At 38.4% G+C, this 22,668-nt stretch overlaps 1 protein-coding gene and 1 pseudogene across 5 annotated transcripts in view; one reads left to right on the forward strand and one right to left on the reverse strand.

The window, feature by feature from the left end:
* Window positions 1-4,649: 4,649 nt before the first annotated feature.
* Syncrip-ps1 (synaptotagmin binding, cytoplasmic RNA interacting protein, pseudogene 1) lies at window positions 4,650-6,025 on the forward strand (annotated as a pseudogene).
* Window positions 6,026-14,002: 7,977 nt separating this feature from the next.
* The window catches only part of Cd200r1 (CD200 receptor 1), a 34,271-nt gene continuing 25,605 nt past the window's right edge, over window positions 14,003-22,668 (reverse strand). For 2 of the 5 annotated variants that reach the window (XM_039088612.2, XM_008768743.4), the window contains 6 exons: window positions 20,303-20,362; window positions 19,250-19,555; window positions 18,892-19,146; window positions 16,803-16,902; window positions 16,230-16,275; window positions 14,003-15,429 (listed from right to left, as the gene is read on the reverse strand). In XM_039088612.2, coding sequence (XP_038944540.1) covers window positions 15,289-15,429; window positions 16,230-16,275; window positions 16,803-16,902; window positions 18,892-19,146; window positions 19,250-19,555; window positions 20,303-20,333 — 879 coding nt within the window. In that variant the 5' untranslated portion in view covers window positions 20,334-20,362 and the 3' untranslated portion in view covers window positions 14,003-15,288. Of the gene's footprint in view, window positions 15,430-16,229; window positions 16,276-16,802; window positions 16,903-18,891; window positions 19,147-19,249; window positions 19,568-20,302; window positions 20,363-22,668 lie in introns of all 5 variants that reach the window. The other 3 variants (XM_039088611.2, NM_023953.2, XM_006248347.5) reach the window with 3 other exon arrangements.

Here is a 22,668-nt window from a genome sequence, read left to right on the forward strand (position 1 = left end):
TAATTTAACAGAGAGGAATTAGTTAGATTTAGTTGTACAGCCATAATCTCATTTGGTAGCTAAGCTAAAATCATATCTTTACTTTGTATAAAATTTATTTGTTAAAAAAAATTTAAAAGTATAAGGTTTAGAGCCAGTCATTCCATTGATGCTATTGCAAACTTCTGAGTTGATTACACATGTGAATTAAGGGCCAAATAGCAAATTCATGGCTCTGAGTTTATTAGAGTACTTTCAAGATAATAAGATAGCTAAGGGCAGGAGTCCAGATTACCTTATACAGATAGATGATTTTCAAAAACATCAGAAATCCACAAAATATGAGATGTATAGTTATTTATCTTTGGTTGAGACATATCTTCTCCTAACAGTTCCCCTTTGGTGGACTTAATGACGAAATTGAGCATCTCTACCTCCAGGTGAGGCAATACTTTGTGGCTAGGCAGCCATTGGGCAGAAACTGCCCATTTCATCTACAGACTAATACTGTCCAAAAAGGGACACTTAATGCAAAATAGTTGTTGACTGGTAATCTCTACTGAGCCAGAATTATCAGCCCTTCGAGGTTTCTGCATTTTAAGATTCTGTCAGTTGATTTTGGGCCAGAAGGCTGAAGACTTAAACGCTTACATGTTGGTGACAGAGGACTGTGCTAGTGGAGATTTGTATCTATAACCTCTCAGTTCTGGAAGCCATGTTAGGCTTCCTATGTTTATAGATATTTGGTCACTCTCATATTTCTAACAGGGTTGAAACTTATTATAGACTCATAGCCTATCAGGCTATATAACTTTGAAAATATATGTTTTATAGATAGTTATCAGATAGTATACAAGCTAGCCAAAATATAACATAGATTTTAAGCCTTTCTTAAGCTGGAATAGATAACTAAATGTTCTGTTTAACTGATAAAATGTTGAACTTGGTGTTATGTATATTTTATGCTTTTAATTATGAAATGATAATAGCTATGCTCAGCTTATATTTGAGAGAAGATGGTTTTTTTATTAGACAAATCAGGTGAAATGTAGGATGATGTCATTATGCAGGTGAAGGCAGGTACACGATAGAACAAGGTCTGTCATTTGACAAGAAGGAAGGAAGGAAGGGTGGGAGAATAGTTTTAGAGAAAGGAGGAGACTGAAACAAGGAGGTTGAAGCGGCTGGAAGGACATGGAGGTGGATGTTAAGATTCCTCTCTGCACATTTACAGGTTGTTATGAATATTCTTAAGGGATGGATATGTACAGGGCTTTGTATGTCTAGGTGGGAAATTATATCTTATCAATTAGATCAGAAGTTATTGGCTTGTATATTCTTTCATGTGGCAATTTAAGTTCAAGAGAGTGAGTATATGGTGGCTAGACACACTAGGTCACCATGGAAGTGGGATATATATTTCTGGCATGCTGGCAACCTGCCTTGGGAACTAGATGGATAAAGAGAATGTTGCCAGCCTCGGAGAGAAGCCATAGGCAGTGTGCTATGGGATAGAGCAAAGCAGGTGAGAGGCTTTGCTGAGATGAAGATATCTACCAGATATCTTGGGGCACTATGGTGCCAGATCAAGTGCAGGATAAGCAACAGAATTATTTTTTAATAATTTTACAGCAACAGTCTCTAAATTGTATCTTGGGTATTCTGAGCTTTTTGGCTAATATCCACTTATCAGTGAGTGCATATCATGTGTGTTCCTTTGTAATTGATTTACCTCACTCAGGATATTTTCTAGTTCTGTCCATTTGCCTATGAATTTCATGAAGTCTTTGTTTTTAAAACCTGAGTAGTATTCCATTGTGTAAATGTACCACATTTGCTGTATTCATTTCTCTGCTGAAGGATATCTTGGTTCTTTCCAGATTCTGGCTATTATAAATAAGGCTGCTATGAACATAGTGGAGCATGTGTCCTTGTTATTTATATGTTGGAGCATCTTTTGGGTATATGCCTAGTACTGGTATAGATAGGTCCTCAGGCAGTTCAATGTCCAATTATCTGAGGAACCTCCAGACTGATTTCCAGAGTGGTTGTACCAGCTAGCAATCCCACCAACAATGGAGGAGTGTTCTTCTTTTTTCACATCCTCACCAGCATATACTGTCACCTGAGTTTTTGATCTTAGCGATTCTGACTGGTATGAGGTTAAATCTGAGGGTTGTTTTCATTTGCATTTCCCTGATAACAAAAGATGTTGAATTTATATGCTTCTTAGCCATTTGATATTCCTCAGCTGAGAATTCTTTGTTTAGCTCTGTACCCTATTTTTAATAGGATTATTTGGTTCTCTGGAGTCTGACTTCTTGAGTTCTTTGTATATATTGGATTTTAGCCCTCTATGGCATGTAGGATTGGTAAAGATCTTTTCCCAATCTGTTGGTTGCCATTTGTCTTTCTGATAATGCCTTACAGAAGCTTTGTTTATTTGCATTTTCATATGGCCAAGGTCTCTATCAATATCTGTCTTATGTAAGGATCTGGTATAGCTTTGTTCACAACTGAGACTAATATTTGTAAAAATATCAGTGAAGGCTTCTCCAGAGCTTTGCATAATCTTTATAAAGGAGGTAGACCTTTTCCCAGGCTCCTCAACTTTTTTCTAAGCTCTTAAAGCCACTGAGTAACATTGTTCCAGAGTAACATCGTCAAATTGAATCTGTTCTTGTATATCAGAGTTTCAACCATCACCCAGCAACTGATCTTTTACTGTATTCATTGCCCTCGCTCCCGTTCACTGTTCAATATTTGTGGCTTCTTTCCTCCACCATGTTAACCATGGCAACTGTGGACTGGCCTCAGTCCCTTCCATTCTCGAGAAATAATTCTATTTTTAGTAGCCCAATTATTTAAAATTTGTTTCACATAAGGCGAGTGCTTCCCATATGAAATTATGACTTCTTTAAAATACCTTAGATCTATCATTTCTATAGGACACCATCCTATCTCATCCTAACTTTATTCGCCACCATTAGCAGGAAAATACTAGGAAATCTGATGGTGGTGCTGTCATAACCCTAAGCCACCCCTTCTTCCACTCTGGCAGTATGGTTGGTTTAAGATCTTTCTCTTTTCAGCTTTCCTCTGACCTAACTGCCCTCCAGTACTATTTGTTTTCCCCTTTCCTCCTATGGGAAACTCCTGCTCTTTTTTCAATCACTAGGACTGAACCTTTTGCTCTCCCTTTTCTAGTACTCCTCATCTCCCCCACACTTCCACTTCCACCCGCAATTTTTCCAGTTGCACAGCCAACTCTGAAAACATTTTAGAAAACAGAGAGGAGAGTTAACCCTTTTGTTTTCCCATTTGAGCCATTTTTTGTTTCTTAGATCCCTCCGTTTCTTCCCACAATCTTTCCAGTTACACAGGATTTTCCCAACCTTTTAAAAAACAGAATATAAGACGAAAAAGAAAAAAGAAAAATCCCTTCTAAGAGGAAAGCAAGGGATATCCCAGTAGTAGCAGCCACAACAAAACTTTTGTTGGTGTCATTAAAAACAATATTTATCCCTTTGTCCCTTGCTATTATCTCTATGTCATTTGAAATTGAATTTCCCATTCTGCCTAGCCCTATGTTTTGGTATCACTTCTATTGGACTTTTTCTACTTTGTGGGTTCTTCTTACTTCCATCATTCTCCACCCTTCCAAACCTTTAGCACTAGATAGGAGAGGAAAAACTGATAGAAAGAAAGTAAAAAAGATCCCTAAATAAAATCAGAGGTCAGAATGTGTCCAATGTTATCCTTAGACTCCTTGCTGCTTATTAGGGCATCAAGTTCTTTGGGGGCAAGTTTGATCTTCACCTTCAGGGTATCCAATTTCCTCTTCTTTCTTCTTTGAGCATGATTACATACCAACACCAACAGTACCAACAGCAACAACCAACCACTAACCTTGTCTCTAAGGTTTCTAGCATTTATATGTCCTCCGAAAAGTCCCCAGAATTCAAAACATCACACAATCACAGTAACTATATGTTGCTGGCAAAATCACACCCCTGCTAGAGCACAAATCAAATCATAGATAGCTCTTATGGGCATTCTGAAGCAATCCCATATCCCACATCTTGAATTAAAATGAAAACATATTCTTATAATATATCTGGGTATTTTAAAGAAACCAAAATGTCAAAAATTATTGCTACAGTTATATATATCCTATGCCATTATATGTTGGAAGTATGTGATCTCATTTTTAACTTTGATTTTATGGGTGATTACAGATAAGATATTGCATGAGTAGTTTGCTATCAACAGTATGAGCTTCTGCTCCCATTTTACAACACTCTCAATTGTCCTAGACACAGAGAGCAGTAAGCATGCCTTCCCCACCACCCAACACCATAGGACAAGACTACTTAACTACAGCCCTGCAGAAATCCTGAAAACATAGCTACAGAACATGTTAATGGAAATGATACTGAAGAGCCCATGGATACTACTTCTGCACTTATCCATCCACAAAATTTTCAGACACTTTTTGATGCTTAATTATCACAAAAAGTTGCTGAAAAACTAGATGAATTTTATGTTGCTGGGCTAGTTGCACATAGTGATTTAGATGAAAAAGCTATCAAAGCTTTAAAAAGAGTTCAATGAAGATAGTACATTGACAGTGCTTCAACATTTTAAAGACTGTGATCTCTCTCGTGCCCTTTTTATGTGAAGTCATGAAGACTTATAAGCACAGAGAGAAACAGAAACCAAAGTAGTGGACTCTAGTAAAGGACCAGATGAGGCAAAGATTAAGTCACTCTTGTGTAGAACAGGGTACACACCTGATGTGATTCCAGGACAGAGGAAGTATAGGGGACCACCTTCAACTTCCATTTATTCAGGTCAGCAGCACTTCTGCTGGCACTCAAGTATTTGTGGGGAAGATTCCTAGAGATCTGTTTGAGGACGAGCCTGTTCCATAATTTTAGAAAGCTGAACCTGTATGAGATCTTCGTTTAATAGTGGGTCTCCTCACTGGCCTCAACGGAGGTTATGTGTTTATCACTTTTTGTACAAAAGAATCAAAAGAGGCTGTTAAACTGTATCATGAAATCCATTCTGGAAAGCACATTGCTGTCTACATGTCAGTTGACAACAATGGGGGGGGGGGGCTCCGTTTTCAAGAGTAAAACCAAGAAACATATTCTTGAAGAGTTTAGTAAAGCAATCCAGGGTCTCACAGCCCTCATTTTACATTCCCAACTAGATGACAAGAAAAAAAAAGAGGCTTTTGCTTTCTTCAATATGAAGATTGCAAAATAGCTGCCAAGACAAAGTGCATGTTAATGAGTGATAAAGCCAAAGTCTGGGAGAATGTGGGGACTGTTGAATGGGCTGGTTCTATTGTCTACGCTGAAGTTATAGCAAAGGTAAAAGTGCTGTTAGTAGGCTATCTTGCCAATAATGTAACAGAAGAAATTTTAGAAACACTGTTTATTCAGTTTGGGGAACTGGAACAAGTGAAAAAGCTAAAACATTATGCTTTCAGACATTTTGAAGCACAAGACAGTGTTGTCAAGGCTATGGAAGAAATGAATGCTAAATACTTGGAGAGACAAAAATATTGAACTTGTTTTTGCTGAGTTATGAGATCACTCAGCTCATAGGCAAATAGCAAAGAATCAAATGTATGACAATTACTACTATTATGGGTCCTTGTATATGATCCTTCCCCAACAAGAGGTCAAGGGCATGGAAGTAAAAGTGGCTATGGGTATCCTCCAGATTATTATGGATATAAAATAATTATGATCATTATGGCTGTGGTTACTATAACTATCATAGTGTATAGGAAGATCTATACTATGATTATGAAGAGTTTCAAGTTGGAGCTATAGGAAGGGATCATAGAGGAACAAAAGGTGCTGCTCCATCCAGAGGTTTTGGGGATGCTCCTCCCCATGGTAGGGCCAGTTATTCACAAAGGAGAGTCTCTGGATCCGCAAAAGGCATTTATGGTACAAGAGAAAGTGCCCAGAAACAAAAAGAATAAGGAGGAAAGGGGGTCAAGGTCAGTCCTGACCTGTTACAATGAAGACTGACTGACTTGCTATGTGGGATTAGACCAGAAGCTTTCAATAGAGTAATGGGAAGGGAAATCAAACAATTTTAAATATCTTGGCTATATAGGAGCATTTTCTATTGCAGATCTTCCTATGAAAACCATGGAATCATGAAATTCATAGGCAAATGGAATGAACTAGAAAATATCATCCTGAGTGAGGTAACCCAATCACAGAAAAACACACTTTGTATGCACTCAATGACAAGTGGATATTAGCCCCAAATCTCAAATTTCCCAAGATGCAATCCATACACCACAGGAAGTTCAAGAAGGATAATCAAAATGTGGATATTCCCACTCCTTCTTAAAACGGGGGAAAATATCCATAGGAGGAGATATAGAAGCAAAGTTCAGAGCAGCGACTGAAGGAATGGCCATTCAGAGCCTGCCCCACATGTGGTCCATATATATACAGCCACCAAAACTAGATAAGATTGATGAAGCTAAAAAGTGCATGCTGAAAGGGACCGGATATAGATCTCTCCTGAGCGACACATCCAGAGCATGTCCAACACAGAGGTCAATGCTAACAGCAAACCACTGAACTGAGAACAGGACCCCCTTTGGGGGAATTAGAGGAAGGATTGAAATAGCTGAAGGGGTTTGAAACCCCATAAGAACAACAATGCCAACCAACCAGAGCTTCCAGGGACTAAAGCACTACCGAAAGAGTATACATGGACTGACCCAGGTCTCCCACTGCATATGTAGCAGAGATTAGCTTTGTTGGGGCACCAGTAGAAGGGGAAGCCCTTGGTCCTGCCAAGGTTGGACCCCCGGTGCAGGAGAATGTTGGGGGAAGAGTGTGACGGTAATGGGGGGGTGGATGGGGAGAACAACCTCATGGGGGAGGGGGGAAGGATGGGGGCTTATGGACAGGAAACCAAGAAAGGGAATACTGTTTGAAATGTAAGTAAAGAAATATATCTAATAAAATAAAAGAATTTTAATGTGATGGACATTAAAAAAAAGAAAACCATGGAATCAAATATGGAATATTGAACTAATACTTGTCCTTTGATATGAATTTCTTTTCAAGTTTTCTTTTTTTTCGGAGCTGGGGACCAAACCCAGGGCCTTGTGCTTGCTAGGCAAGCGCGCTATCACTGAGCTAAATCCCCAACCCCAGATATGAATTTCTTTAACAATATTCTCTGCAGTGTAAGCAGTAAGCAAGAGCTACTCTATTTTTCAAATGTGTTCTAACAAAAATCCTTCATGACTTCTCTCATGGTATCTTAATAAAGAATAAAGTTCTTCTCTGTTTAAAAAAAAAAACTGCTGTAAGTAGATTTTCTCTCCTTCTTTGAATTAAGGCTCTCAACAGTGGTATTCTAAAATACTTTCTTGAATGTGTGCATTTAAATTTTATTGCAGTGGTACAGTTGGATGCCATTGTTGGTACCCTTAGATTTTTATTTCTGCTCACCAAGGTTAATCATAACTGTCTATATCTTTTTTTGTAGTAACCACTTTTTAATGGTGTTCAGATGTAGTTTCAGGTGTAACCATCAGAGCTGGTTAATTGGGCATTCCAAATAGTGGTTCTTTTCAGAACCTTTTTTAAAGGGTTGGTTAACTACCCCAGTAGCACAGGATTGAACTATATATACACCATCTGTACTGTACACTGTAGATAAAAGCAAGGCTTGTTAAACATGTTATGAGGCAGGCTTTGAGGTCTTAAATATGCTCAAGCTACACCCAGTGTGATACACAGTCTCCTGCTACCTGTGGATCAAGATGTAGGACTCTAGACTCCTCTGGTGCTATGCCTGTCTGTACTCTGTGCATGTTTCCTATAATGATAAATGGACTAATTCTCTGAAACTATAAGCCAGCCCCAATTAAATGTTTTCATTTATAAGAGTTGTTGTGATCATGGTGCCTTTTCATAGCAATGAAACCCTAAGACAATGCATCTTAGAAATAAGAAATGATATTTATACCCTGTATGCCTCAGTTTTCTTTCTGTAAATTGAGATGAATTGTCCTTCTTGAAATATGGAAGCTACATGAATTAATACATGTGGAACACAGAGCTTCTAACACATAGTAAGTATTCTGTAAATACCAACATTCATGTGTTTAAAGTGTTGTGATAGGTGGTGTGGGTTATAGAAAATTGGGGGAAAGCAAAGGATTCTTCAAAGAATCCTGAACTGGATTAGTGTGTAACTCTTCCACAGAAATGTTTCACCTAATAAAAGAAGGTGATTGCTACATTGGAAAATCTAGCAGGCATTACAAGAATACATATGTAATACCATGAGTAACTTGAAGGGCCAGTCTGGAGGTCCACATCATTCAGTAGTCAGTGAAGTTCATTCCTATTCTCTCATTTCTATCTTCTGTAGACCTTTGTAACAGAAGATTTCTCTCTAAAGTATGTTCTTCATGTACTTAGCATCACATGAGACAGAAGGGCAAGAGAGTATGACTGAGAGAGTTACTGGCTCAAATTAAGAACATAGGACATAGGACAGAAGTAATGATTAACAATATCCATGCATCAACTATATTAGGGAACACTATTCAAACATATTTTTACCCAAAACATGTTAAAAGGATAAAAATGGGGAATGAGGTGATACCTCATTGGTAAAATGTTTACCATGCAAACATAAAGACCTGAGTTAAGATCTCCAACCCCAAGTTTTGAAAAAATAAATAAATTCAGTTTTGAACACTTGTAATTACAATACTAGAGAGGTAGAGATGAGGGGGTCCCTGTAGCTTGCTGGCCAGCCCATCTATGCCAAAAGTAAGCTGACAGACCTTATACTAAAAATACAGTAAAGACAGGGACAGAGGGGATGGCCAGATGGCCAAGAGAATGAATGAAAATCTGCGACTGATAGGGGAGGGGAGGTAGGCAGCCATCTCCAGGATGAGACAGAGACCTGGAATAAGGAAGGCACCCAAAGATCAATGGGAGTGTGCTAAGCTGTTAGTCACAGCATTAGGGGTATGAAGCTTAAAGAAACCACCTCTTCTGGCTAGCCAGGAATCCCAATGGAATAATAGAGACACAAATCCACTCACAAAACTTTCAACCCAAAGTTTATCCTGTCTATAAGAAATGCAGGGATGTGGGGATAGAGTAGATACTGAGGGAATGGTTGACCAATAACTGGCCCAACTTGAGATGCATCCCATGAGCAAGCACGCACCCCTGACTCTGTTGGTGATACTGTTGTGCTTGCAGACAGGAGTCTAGCATGGTTGACTTCTGAGAGGCTCCACCCAGCAGCTGACTCAGACAGATGCAGACTCCCACAGGGAGCTTGGTCACTCTTATTGAAGAACAGGAGAAAGGATTGCAGCCTTTAAGGAGATAGGAACTCAACAGGAAGACCAACAGAGTCAACTAACATGGGCCCTTGGGGCTTTCAGAGACTCAACTACCAACCAAAGAACATACGTGGGCTGGACCTAGGTCTTCCTACACATATGTAGCAGGAGTACAGCTTGGTCTTCATGTGGGTCCCGAACAACTGAAGTGGGGGCTAACCCAAAAGCTATTGACTGTACATGGAATATATTCTTCTAGTTGGACTGCCCGGTCTGACTTCAGTGGGAAATGGTACGCCTAGCTTCACAAAGATTTAATGTGCCAAGGTGGGGGATACTCAAGGGTGAACCCACTGGCTCAAAGGAGAAGAGAGCGCTGAGGGGACAGATTTTGGGAGAGGTGCCAGGAAGGGGATGTAAAGTGAATAATAATAATAATAACAATAATAATAACAATAATAAATTTTTAAAACATGGTAAAGAAGCAATTGAAGAAGACACCTGATGTTAGCCTCTGGTCCCTACATGCATGCACATACATGTGTATGTGAACCCACTCATAAATCCATATACACACACGTACACAAACACATGAGTACACCCATACACATGAAAATGTAGAAATTCATAAAAATAAATATCAAGTAATATTCTTCATTGGTCTACCTGAAGCAAATATTTATGGCTTTCATTGTAAATATCCATATAAGTAAAGCATTCAACTAAGTCAAAGATCTCTGCTCCACTCATATTATCAACTAATTGTTGAGTAGTAAAACATAATGTTTGCTTTTGATGTCATTTTGTCTAAAGAGGCAAGAGTATCAACTCCCATAGTTAGAATATAAGTGACCTAGTTTGGGTTATCCAAAATAAACACAGCTTTAGAGTAGAATCTTGGAGGTAGCAGTATTTTGAGATGATTGGAGAGGTGTTTGGTACAAGCTTACACAGAAATCACATTTAACTAAGACTAGGAGAGCAATTCCATGGGGCGGGATGAGAAAAGCACACATGGTAACAGGAGTGGGGGAAAACTAATAAACAGACACTTCATCCAATACACAAAACTAATGGGAGCTGGCTGCTGTTGAAGAGTCTGAGAGACAAGGGTGTTGGTGGGATACTTTGTAAGGATATATGGTTGCATTCTGAAAGATGACTCTTATGAAGACACTAAATGTATAGATGTGGTTGGAGGTCTCTTGCTACTATCTAAGGGAAGGGTAATAAATTAAGACTATTCCTGTTAAGGGCATGAGAGAAGCAAGGACATCTCCAAAGAGAACAGATGTCAGCAGACATTCCAGTTCTGTGATGACATAGGGCCAGTGTCACCAAACAACTTCATGGGAAGGAAGGAGAATATTGGGGACAATGGGGTACAGCAAGGAGAGGGGATAGGCTAGAATCAAACAGAATGAAATAGCCATGACAATCCTACATTGTTTTGCAAACTAATGAAAAATTAAATTTTGGAGAATTTTATAGATGAGTAATATATTTACATTATTGCCCCCCCACTTGCTATCCTCCAATTCCTCCCATGTCTTCTCACTCCTTCTTCATGACCTCTTCTTCATTGATTATTATCGTTACAGCCAAACACAGCCCAAGTCCTTTCAGTGTTGTTTATATGTATGTTTAGAATTGGCAAGTCATGGGTGAATATCCCATCAGAAGACTGCAATAAAATAATTCTCCACTCAAGTATCAATATTAGCTGCTTCAGACTTTCTACTCACTTTTTTCCTCTATTCTGTGTGTTTTGGGATATAGTAATTTAGATATGCTATCTCCTGCTACAAACGGTCTTTCTTTATGGAGTGTAAAGATGAAGATTGGGGACATTTACCAATGGAATGATGTACCTGCTCACATGTTTTCTTTCAGTTTCCTAAATAAGAAGTAACCCTGTCCTTTGTGTTTATCTTACAGTGGCCTCTGAACCCCATGGTTAGCACTGATTCTACTTTGGTTAGGCAAAAGAAGCAATTGATGATATCTTGTTATATAAAGTCAATATGGTATATCCACTTAATTCTCCAGACGATAGATTATCAGTAGGGTCTGACCCCCGCCACGAGATAAACACTTCTTGGGTGCTTTGGTGGTCAGAGTAGCATTGTTTGGTGAAAGGACAATACAGGTGTGCCTTATTTTCCTCTTCAGTTTTGAATTGACTTTCTCATACAAGACAAAATAGAAGTCAGGTTTGACTTCTGGTGTAAGGATAAACAGTTTCTCTAACACTGTTTGTTAGAGAGATTATCCTTTCTCCACTGTGTAAAAAAAGAAAGAAAGAAAATAGGAGAGCTGGACAGAAGGGGAGAAGACAATAAGGAAGGCATGGAGGGAGGGAGGCAGAGAGGGAGGAAGGGAAGAAGGAAATAAAATAGGGAACAGAAAACAACATAAAAAATAGTGAACTAAATTTAGATACCTAAATATATACAAATAAAACTGATTCCTGTAGATTTATCAAGGAAAAAAAAAGAGAAGCTACATGTAGATAATGCCAAAATGAAAAGGAAAACATGGCAACTGCCATCCTAGAGACAAAACTATCATAAGAAAGCCAAGAGTAGTTGTTCACATCTGAGATCTCAGCACATGGTTACCAGGATGACACCCCTGGTCTCTGTAGCCCTGCTACAGCGATCGATAATGATGATAAATAGTAATAATAATAAATTGCAATTAAATAATAAATTGTAATAAATGCAAATAAAATATCATTAGAGGCCACCATGAATATTTTCTAACCAACAAACCAGATAACTGTAAAGAAGTAGAGAGTCTTAGAAACATACTGCCCACAAGAAAGCATTATGAGAAAATAAAAAGTCTGAAGACAACAAGTAACAAGACTAAACCAGTAATAACATAACTCCCAATTGAAAAAGTAAAAGAGTTCAGGACACGATACCTTTGCTGGAAATTTCTAGCACTTAAATAATAACAGGTAGCAAGCCTGCCCCAAATCTAAGGAGTTCTTTTTCCATTTCACTCTGATACCAAAACTAAAGACATCATAAGAAAGAAAAGCTATAAGCCAATGTTCTTGATGCAGACAGATGTCTCCCAAGCTTTTGTTTAAATATGAGTGGCCGCATTCACAACTCTTGAGTTCTGTACATCTGTATTAACAGGGTTATAGAGAAAACACCAGGTCTGTTGCCAGTTCGTGTAGTAATGGGACACTCTTGGTTCATGGCCAGAATGATCTAGAAATGTCTCGATATAGGTACATACTTCCATAGCTGACCCTGCGCAGCTGCAGCCTCTGTTGTTTCCATCTTCACTGACATTGGAACTCACCTTCTTTGTGGACTCGGCTCTCCCATGTGGACTGAACACTGGAGACTCTCCCAGAACATTCCAGGCTCTCAGCAATGGCTTGGACTGCTGAGTCACCCTGTCTCGTGAACGTTTCAGTTATTAGAGTCTCTGCTTCTGGGTAAGAAAAACCATCTAATCCCTTTTCAATATATATTCCTTCTGTTGGCTCTGTTCCGCTAGAAAATCCTGAGTCATGCAAAGAAAAAGCCTAATTTTTACAAATAAACTTTAGGGATTTCAATTATACCTCATATCACTATTTTTAGACATTTGTAAATGAAACTATCTCAGGGTATCAATTAGGGTTTCCACTGCTGTGAAGAGACACCATGACAAAGGCAACTCTTATAAAGACAACATTTCATTGGGGCTGGCTTACAGTTTCAGAGGTTCAGTCTATTATCAACATGAAGGAAAGCATGGCATCATGCAGGCTGACACAGTGCTGGAGGAGCTGAGAGTTGTACATCTTGATCCAAAAGGAGGAGACAGTCTTCTGAAGACAGCCAGGAGGGGACTAGCATCCACAGACTGGGCAGAACCTGAGCATAGGAGCCCTCAAAGCCTACCCCCCACAGTGATGTACTTCCTCTGTGATGGTTTGCATATGCTTGGCCCAGGGAGTGGCATTATTAGAAGGTGTGGCCCTGTTGGAGGAAGTGTGTCACTGTGGGGGTGGGCTTGGAAACCCTTCTCCTAGCTGCCTGAGGTTGCTCAGTCTGTTCCTGGCTTCCTTCGAGTGAAGATGTAGAACTCAGTTCCTCCTGCACCATGCCTGCCTGGACACCGCCATGCTCCAGCCTTGATAATGAACCTCTGAACCTGTAAGCCAGCCCCAATTAAATGGGGCTTTATAAAACTTGCATTGATCACGGTGTCTGTTCACAGCAATAAAACCCTAACTAAGACATCCTCCAACAAAGCCACATCTGATGCTACAAGGCCACACTTCCTAATAGTGCTACTCCCTACGGCCAAGCATTGAAATACATAAATTTATGGGGGCTAAACCTTTTCAATCCACCAGTAATACATATATGCTATAATGCATAACTTTCAAAGTAGTAGAATAGAAAGAAAATATTTTAATAGAAAAAATAATTAATTGCCTTTAATGTCTCAGTTGGGACATGTGAAGAGTGAATTGGTCTTGTCTTAATTTCTATCATTATATCCTAATGAAAATACCTTTGTGAGTATGCTTTCATACATTTGTAATCACAGCCATTGGGAGGCCAGCCTGGGCGCTACAGTGATTGGGGAACTTCCTTAGAAATCAACACCTCATTTCAAAATAACAAAGCAAACAAATTAAGATGAATAAATCCATTTTTAATATCTTTCCTGATATAAAGGGAACAGGTTTATTTTTAACAATTAAAAAATATATGCTAAAAATTATCAATACATGTATTCCTAATATTTCCCTCCAAAAAACTGGAGGGAAAAGTTATATCATCCCATTACCATCCTATTAGCACATAAAGTACTCCAAGTTCTCCCACCTACATATATAGTTCAAAGACAGTTGCTCTCTTATAAGTACATCAGAATAGAATGTTAAAAACACACAATTCATAACATCCATAAAACTGTTGTGCATCAGATGTCAACATTTTTGTAGTAATACAAGGAGTTGAAAATACTGTCTTTACAAATGCTTTCTATCTCTTTTGTGGACATGAAACCCAAAGATATGAATCCAGTTCCATTAAATAATAAAGTTAATATCACAACCTTAAGACACATCACCCAACTGGTTAATTAAAGATGGAAAGTATAAAAGGTGAAAGTGAAGATATTAAAAACATAAGAATAAGAATATGGAGAAAGTCACATTAAACACAATTAGAGAAAATGTAAACTGACACAGTTTGACTAATCTATTGATCATAAAAGCGCATTCCAACTGACAGGACCATTACACTCACAGAAATTATCTCACAGGTGCACTCAAATAATGCGGAGATTCACCACAAGAAACATTCCACATGGTATCATTTAATACCACATACAACACAAAGTCTAAATGCCCATCCAAGGACCATGAATTTTATGTAGCCATTAAAAAGAATGAGGTAGTTTTACATATACAGATATAAAAACATCTCCAATACTCACTTTATTAGCTTTCATAAATCTGGAACGCCAGTGAGTTTTTGACAGAGATGTCTTGATAATCAGATGTGTGCATATATACACATTTGTAAACAAACATATAAAGGCACACACATACCATAATCATGTCGTATACACAGGGATTTTCTTTTTTGGAAGAACTCACATGAAATGCTTTAGTAATGATTGTTCCTTCTGCAGTTATTTCTTGAGGAAACTCAGTTTTCATCATTGTATTGCACAATTTGATATTTTACCATAACAATGTGCTTTCTTTGTAATAATTAAATCAGTTCTTCCTAGAATTAACAGGTAGCAGCAAAGATTCCAAACTTCCAATGATAGAAGAACTTAAAGGCAAATCCATTAGAACATTTGTGCTTTCTAAGAACTTCAGAAGAGCTAATTTCCCTCCATTGGAGAAGTTTAAAGAAAGAAAAGCAGTAATTATGATGTCTCTTGACTTCTTTTCCTTGGTTCTAGATTCCCATGGCTGACAAAGTAAGACAGTCTGTGCCATTGACTTTGCCTTGTGACGCTGGGTGTGCCTCCGTCGTGGTCACAGTATCATAGAGTGGATTGCTCTTCTCTGTGTAGCTAGCATACGGCTGCATTTCATCCTTGGAAAAAGCTCAAACTTAAAATCCATTCAAAAGAGCTAGAAATCACTACCCAAATTACCCATGTTTCTACTGTGTTAGCACCTATTAATAATGCTTATAAGTGTGTCTCTGACTTATATGAGAAAACCAAAGCTTTGTTCTAACCTATCAAAACTATCTGTTGATTATATTTTGTGTGCGATGGTTGACGGGTGAATGTAGACATGTAGAGGGATGAGGTGACGTAAGAAGTATTCGAAAGAGTGAGTCAAAGAGAATAAGAAGATTGTCATCAGAGTCTAAGGAGTGGGCTGCTTTGAGCTTAGATAAGAGAAAAATTATAGTGGTGCTTAAACGGAGAAGTCAATAATTGGACAGTTTCATGGGGAACGGAACATCCACTTGATTTCTCTGGAGATTACAATCCAAATAGGGCAAAGTTGTTAGGATACTGTTTATCAGATGAAAAAGTAGGTTGGAAGATAGATAGATGGATAGACAGATGTTTATATCCACAATTTTCTCCTTTGCAATAGTAATTACAAATCGGTGTATTCCATTCACTTCTGCTAGTTAATTTCTAATTTATTGAGACTTACATATTAATTATCAGAACATTTTGATACTATAAATGTTTATAAGATATATATCATATACTTGATAGATATTTAGCAAAATAAGTATGTCTGACTACTAACTGCAAAATCAGAATTGTTTTGTTCAACAAAAGCATGAATACTAACTCAAATTATACATTTTTCTGCTACATTTAAGACCATGTGGTTTTAAATTTGCAAATATTCATTAATTCATCTTACCTCCTCAATATCTGGAGTAGCTCCCGATTTTGGCAATTTACATTTTCTAAAAAAAAAAAAAATCTGGAGTAACTGCAGGCAACATCATTGTTCAGAATAAACAGTTATAGTATCAAAATGTTTTGATAATTAATGTGTAAGTCTCACTACACCAGAAATGAACTACCAGAAATGAATAAAATACACTGACTTGCAGTTACTATAATAAAGAATTCTGGTTCTTAGGCAAAACAGCAAAATGTTGGGTTAGGAACTTGATACAATAAAATGTATGTGGTGCCATCTCTTTATTATATAAAAAGAAACATTGTGGCTATTTCCTCAAATTAAAGATATTAGCATGTCCTAATTCTCAGCCCTAATTGGCTTAATTCACAGTGCCTACTCATCTGAGCAACTCACTAAACACTCATCATCCAAGGTAATCCCATTCTAACACTTCATGTGTCTCATTTGTTTACAAGAACATTGTTGTTCCTCCCTAATGTAACAGCCATTCAGTCAGTCAGTCAGTCCCACATTTCTCACCCTTTTCTAATCCAATAAAGTTGAAGAAAAAGCATCAGTTATTACCTGCAGCCACTGATTTTCAAAAGACAAATGCATCCTATGATGATCAAAATAATAATAGATGGGATGATGTATTGAATGTATGATCCTAATAATTGGTCACCTGTAATGATAGAAAATTTTATGGTTCAGAGATGGTAAGCCCAGATAATAGTATACTTTTCATTGATAAAATGAAGCAGGAGTTCATGTCTGGTACTGAAACATGCTCCAAACCAGGCATCCAGAAAGATCTTGAGCTTCAGGAGAGAGGGGGTGGGGGTCTTCTACTGTTGCTTTGCTAAATGAACACACTGTCCCGTTGTCTTCTAAACACTTATTTTATACTCATAAATTGATGCTGCTTTCAATCTTGGTCAAAAAGATTTGCGTTGGCTGATGGTTAACGCAGGGACCCATAACTGCTCAAGGTTCTGAGAATAGATGATTGTTGAACGGGATGTTCAGCACTAAACATTGATCTCTATCACCACATCTAGTTTCAGGGAACATGGAGGAAGAGTGGCCAAAACAACGTAAGAGTCAGCGGATAAGAAGAACTGTTGTAAAACCCAATCCTCCAGGCATAAAGTTCCATAGGTGTGGATCTCAAAGAAGCAGGGGCTACAGGTATAAGACATGTACAAGGCTGGACCTGTCAACATTTCACCACTAATTGGGGAATGGATCACAAGTTGTCCTTGTTCAATTACATAATCCCCCATACATACTCATGCAAGCAACCTGAATTAAATACAGTGTCACACACACACACACACACACACACACACACACACACACACACACCAACAATGACAACAACACAACATCCACAACATGCACTTCTCCACATAACATACACATGCACACAAAGAAGTAGAAGAGGACATGTTGAGAAGTTCAATGAAAGGGAATAAGAGAGGATAAAAGAAGAAATACTATCAAATATTTTGACATATATGTGTCAAAATAATAAATTTTAGGGAAAAAACTTTAAAAATGTGTCTCATAACTTTCAGAGAGTAAATAAAGATCTCTCTATATTCAAAAGAGGGAAAGAAAACAAGAGATCTCTTCAGGAAAAGAGAAAATGATGTAGGAAGTTCTTCTGTTGTTCACTGTCTTTGCAAAGTATTAAGACTCATTTCCTCAGAAAAAGAAGGGACTGGTAGAGTACCCAGTAAGTCAGAACATTTTTGATAATTCAGATTTATACAGCTGTGAATGAGAAGCCATGTTGTGCAAAACCTTTATTCCTAACTGCCATTTTGTGTTCTGAGACTCAGTATAAAACTAGGGATGTTCTCATTTTTGTCACTGTATCGTGAGCTTCAAATATATAAATAATTTCCAATAAATATTGGCTTCAGAGACAAGAGGGAATGAGCAGAAAAACCTGGTGCTCACTTTGAATGACGTCAGGAAAATCAGGAAGAACCACCACTCTTGACTGTTTACCCAATAAAAGAGAAAAGTATTGGTGTATTATATCAATAATCTGAGAGTTAAAGTCTACACATCACTGAAGTATGAAAATATTTTATGATGATTCTTAAAAGGGCATTTAGAGAAGTACAGATTAGAATTATTTAGTACTGGCAATTCTTTTCACTTGATACAAAGTTACAAAATACTTCTAAGGCAAATCAGTGGATTTCCTAGCTTTGAAGTAATACTAAATAAGCTGCTCAAATTGTCCTCCCTGTTCTGAGCTATTCAGTATCTACTACTGAAGAATAAGTTAAGTATCAGTTCCCTCTCAAGGAAGGATTGCTTTGCAATCCCACCACTCAGACCATGAAGCCAAAGCCACAAAGAAAACACTTACCTCAGAGGAAGAAAAAGATAGAGAGTAAAAAAGAAAAACACACAGAGAAAAAGAAAGGAAAAAAAGGTAGATAGAACTGTGGATAACTCATCAGGTAAAAGCACATGCCGTCAAGCCTAAGGACCAAATTTCTATCCCATATGGTAGAAGGACATGTCCACTGGCAGCTACATACTTACTATGGCACATGCACAAACACATACATACATACATACATACATACATACATACATACATACATACATTCATACATACTAAAGGCAAAACTTTAAAGAAGGTACTCACCCCCTCTACCCAGTTCTATAGACAGAGACTGGTTACCAGTTGTCAAGTGAGAGACAACACAGAACACGACAGACACGTGGCTCTGCTCCCAGTGGCATGTGCTCCGGACAGTCACGGTGCCATTGCTGTGTGATTCATTCTTAGCGACACAATCCCCATCTGGCGTCCAAGAGATCTGCGCAGCAGGTTTGCCTGCAATCGCCTCACAAACTGCAGTTCTATTTTCCCCTGGAAAGTGGGTTACTTCAGGGGGCACTGTAGAGATGGACAGTCTTGTCACAAATTACAAAGACATTTGTTTCTACCTAATAATGACCTGTAATACTGAAAGAGCAGGCTTCACAACATTGTCACTTACCCAGCACTTGGAGGTCATAGATGTTTTGGAAATTCCCGTCAGGTACTGCTATATCACATGAGTAACGCCCTTCATGCTGGAGGGCCACTGCACTGATCTGAAGGTCAGGAGCGAGGTCAGGTGTGGAGGCCCAGGTGATGCTTCTGTCCGAGCAGTTGCTTTCATGGGTCTCCCTTGTGTCTGCTTTGTAGGATATTATGCAGGAAGGCTGTCCTCTGAGGGTTATTGTCCATGTTATTAATATTACTTTTGTCAGTGAAATAGAAGGGCAGCAGAGCAGAGCCTTTTTACCCATCTGTACAAACACTGTAGTGTTAACTAGAGAGAGAGAGAGAGAGAGAGAGAGAGAGAGAGAGAGAGAGAGAGAGAGAAGAGAAGAGAAGAGAATGAGAAAAGGAAACCTTGTGAGTTAGGTCTATCCACTGTAGCTTATATAAAGTTACACTAGAATACTGCTTGACTAATGATACTTTCCTATCAGAATTAAATACATTATTCAACTTCTAAAGTAAAGGTTCAGGCATGTGGGCTGCACACATCTTGCACCATAAATCCTCACATTGCTTGTATACTGACGTAAAGAGTCCATGAGGGGTACAAGTTTGCTGAGTGGTGATTACGCAACAAAATTATCTGTCACAATCACTTGTGATGAAAGTCAGCAATGCCATCACTTTAACAGAAGCGGACCTTACTGCAAATAAGGTTTGCTTATGATAAGCACTGCATTAATGTCTCCACTGTCCTATTTCAATATCACTTGCCTCTTTGGGGTACTCAAGTCCTCACTAGTCACATCCAAATAAAGGTCACCTAATCAGATGAAGAAAGAAATTCTTCATCACAGACTTGGGAGGGTACTAATGCCATCACAATCTTCCCATCACTCAAAGATGGCAAAGGTTTAAAGGCAAATGTTCAGGGTTCCTCCCACCATAATACTCCATCACCAGACTCTGCTCTTCATCCCAATCTGCCCAGCAGCCAAGGCATTAGTTCCTGTTTCTAAGCAAGATCAGTTCTCCATTCCCACAAGGTAAGCAAGAATATTACCTTCTGTCATAGTTGATGAATTGTTCTGCATTGTTTGATTCTTATCAGGACAACTTGACTCTAGAAAATATTTAAATACAAGTGCTTAAATATTTAAATGATTGTAAGCAGGAATTTAAAGTTTTATCATCACTGGTATGTCGACATCATGAAAATTGCATTTGTAAGATATTAAACAATCATTTCCCATTTATGCATCACCTTATTTTGCCAAAAATTTTGTGAAGTAGACCTGTCTTTCTTCTTCCACCTCCTTGCCAGGTTCAGTGTAGGCATACCACTTAAACTGTGTTCATTAAATTCATTCTTCAGATATCATCCAGTAATTAAAGCCACATGGTCCTAGACTACACACACACACACACACACACACACACACACACACACACATAGTAGATTTGCAGCTTGGTCTTCATGTGGGTCCCTTAACAACTGGAGCAGGGGCTGTCTCTGAATCTGTTGCCAGGTCCTCTAACTGGGCCCCTTGTCTGGCCTTCATGAGAGAGGATGCACCTAGTGCTGTAGTGACTGATGTCAGGGTGTGAGAGGGTGATACCCAGGTGGCTCCTCCTTCTGAGAGGAGAAGGGAAGGAGGTTTGGGGGAGGGACTGCAAGAGGGGGACTGGGATGAGGGGACTGATGTTGGGATGTAAAGTGAATAAATGATTGGGATGTAAATACATAAATTAATTAATTTTAAAACAAGTCATTTGATCCAATAATGGACACTTCCCACAGATGAAGAAGCAGAGCTGTTGTCAAAAAGTGTGGAAACATAATCACACAGAGTTCATCCTCTTGCTTCCTTTCAAGTGCTCTACCTTGTGACTGAACAGAAATGAAGCAGAACAAGGAGGAGAAGAATGGGAGCCCTTTCCTCTTTCCATCCCTTCCTTGAGTTCTGTAGAATCGTTCACAATTATAATGGTCCAAAACCAGGTGTGGTTGCACAGAGGGGAGCCAGGAGAATCATGAATGTCAGAGCAGCTGGCCGTATTGTGAATTTGAAGCCAGTCTGGACTACATACACTGCTTTATAAAACAGAACAAAACAGTCATAAACCAACCTCAAGCTTGGTTTCTGACGCATTGACCTATAAGAGTTCCATGCTTTCCATGCAACAATTAAAGACACAGGAAAGAAAGAGTAGACGTTAGTCAGCCTGAGGTGCCTACACTACTATGCAGTGCTAGTGTGTTTTTGATAGTAAAATGGTCTAATTATAAATGTACATTTCAAACAAAAGCAAAAGAATGCCTATGCTAAATATCAGAGGAGACAACAAAAGTACAGAAAATCTTCAATTAAGAACATTAAAGGACAAGACAACAAAAATCTGTCATTAGCTGGAAAGAGGGTGGAATCAGGAGACATGTTATTAAGCAGAGTAAGCCAGGGACAGTGAGGTAAGTGACCAGGGTATTGCATGTGAAAGCAAAATGAACCCAAGACCTGAAAGAAGTGGGATTATGGTGGACTGGAAAGGGAGTGGACAAGGGAGAGGCTGATGATGGAAGAAGACATTTTTTTCTTTCTTTCCTTAGAATAGAGGGTGCATCATAAACCACAAAGCTACAGCTGCTTGATTTCAATTGAAAGTAGATTCTTTCATAAAATAGATTATAACTGTGGTTCCCCTTCCCCAAGTCCTCCTAGATCCTGCACATATACCCAAATCCACACCCTTTCTTGCTCTCTCTCAAAGAATGCAAACAGTAGACATCTAAAAATAAAAAGTCAAAAATAAGATAATGTAAAAATAAAACTAAGCAAAAAAAAGCCAAACAAAACAGGAAAAAAAATGGAGCTAATTTTTAACAAAGATGCCAAAATTACACAAGGGAGAAAAATAACCTTGTCAACAAAGTGTGCTGTGAAAATTGGACGGCCATATGTGGATGAATGAAAACAGGTCCCTAACTCTTACCTCATACAGGAATCAACTCTAACTGGATCGAAAATATTAATATGAGAACTGAAACTCTGATGCTGTTAGAAGAAAGAGTATAAGAAACACTCAAGATACAATAATAAACAAAGCTTTAGTCACTCAGCAAATAAAGCCAACTATAAACTAAAGAGATTCCATTAAATTAAGAAATCTCTGTATAGCAAAGGAAATAAATTAGAAGAGCCTACAGAATGGGAGAGGTCTCTTTGCTAACAATATTTCTAACAGAGAACTGGTACACAGAATATTTTTAAAATTCAAAAGAAAAAATTAACAAAAAATAGTCAACTGACCCAGTTAACAAAGGAGTTGAAATGAACTGACAATTCTCAAAAAAAAAAAAAAAGAAAGAAAGAAAGAAGGAAAGAAAGAAAGGAAGGGAGAGAGAGAGAGAGAGAGAGAGAGAGAGAGAGA

The sequence above is a fragment of the Rattus norvegicus genome, chromosome 11 (assembly GCF_036323735.1).
Source record: "Rattus norvegicus strain BN/NHsdMcwi chromosome 11, GRCr8, whole genome shotgun sequence".
NCBI lineage: Eukaryota > Metazoa > Chordata > Mammalia > Rodentia > Muridae > Rattus > Rattus norvegicus.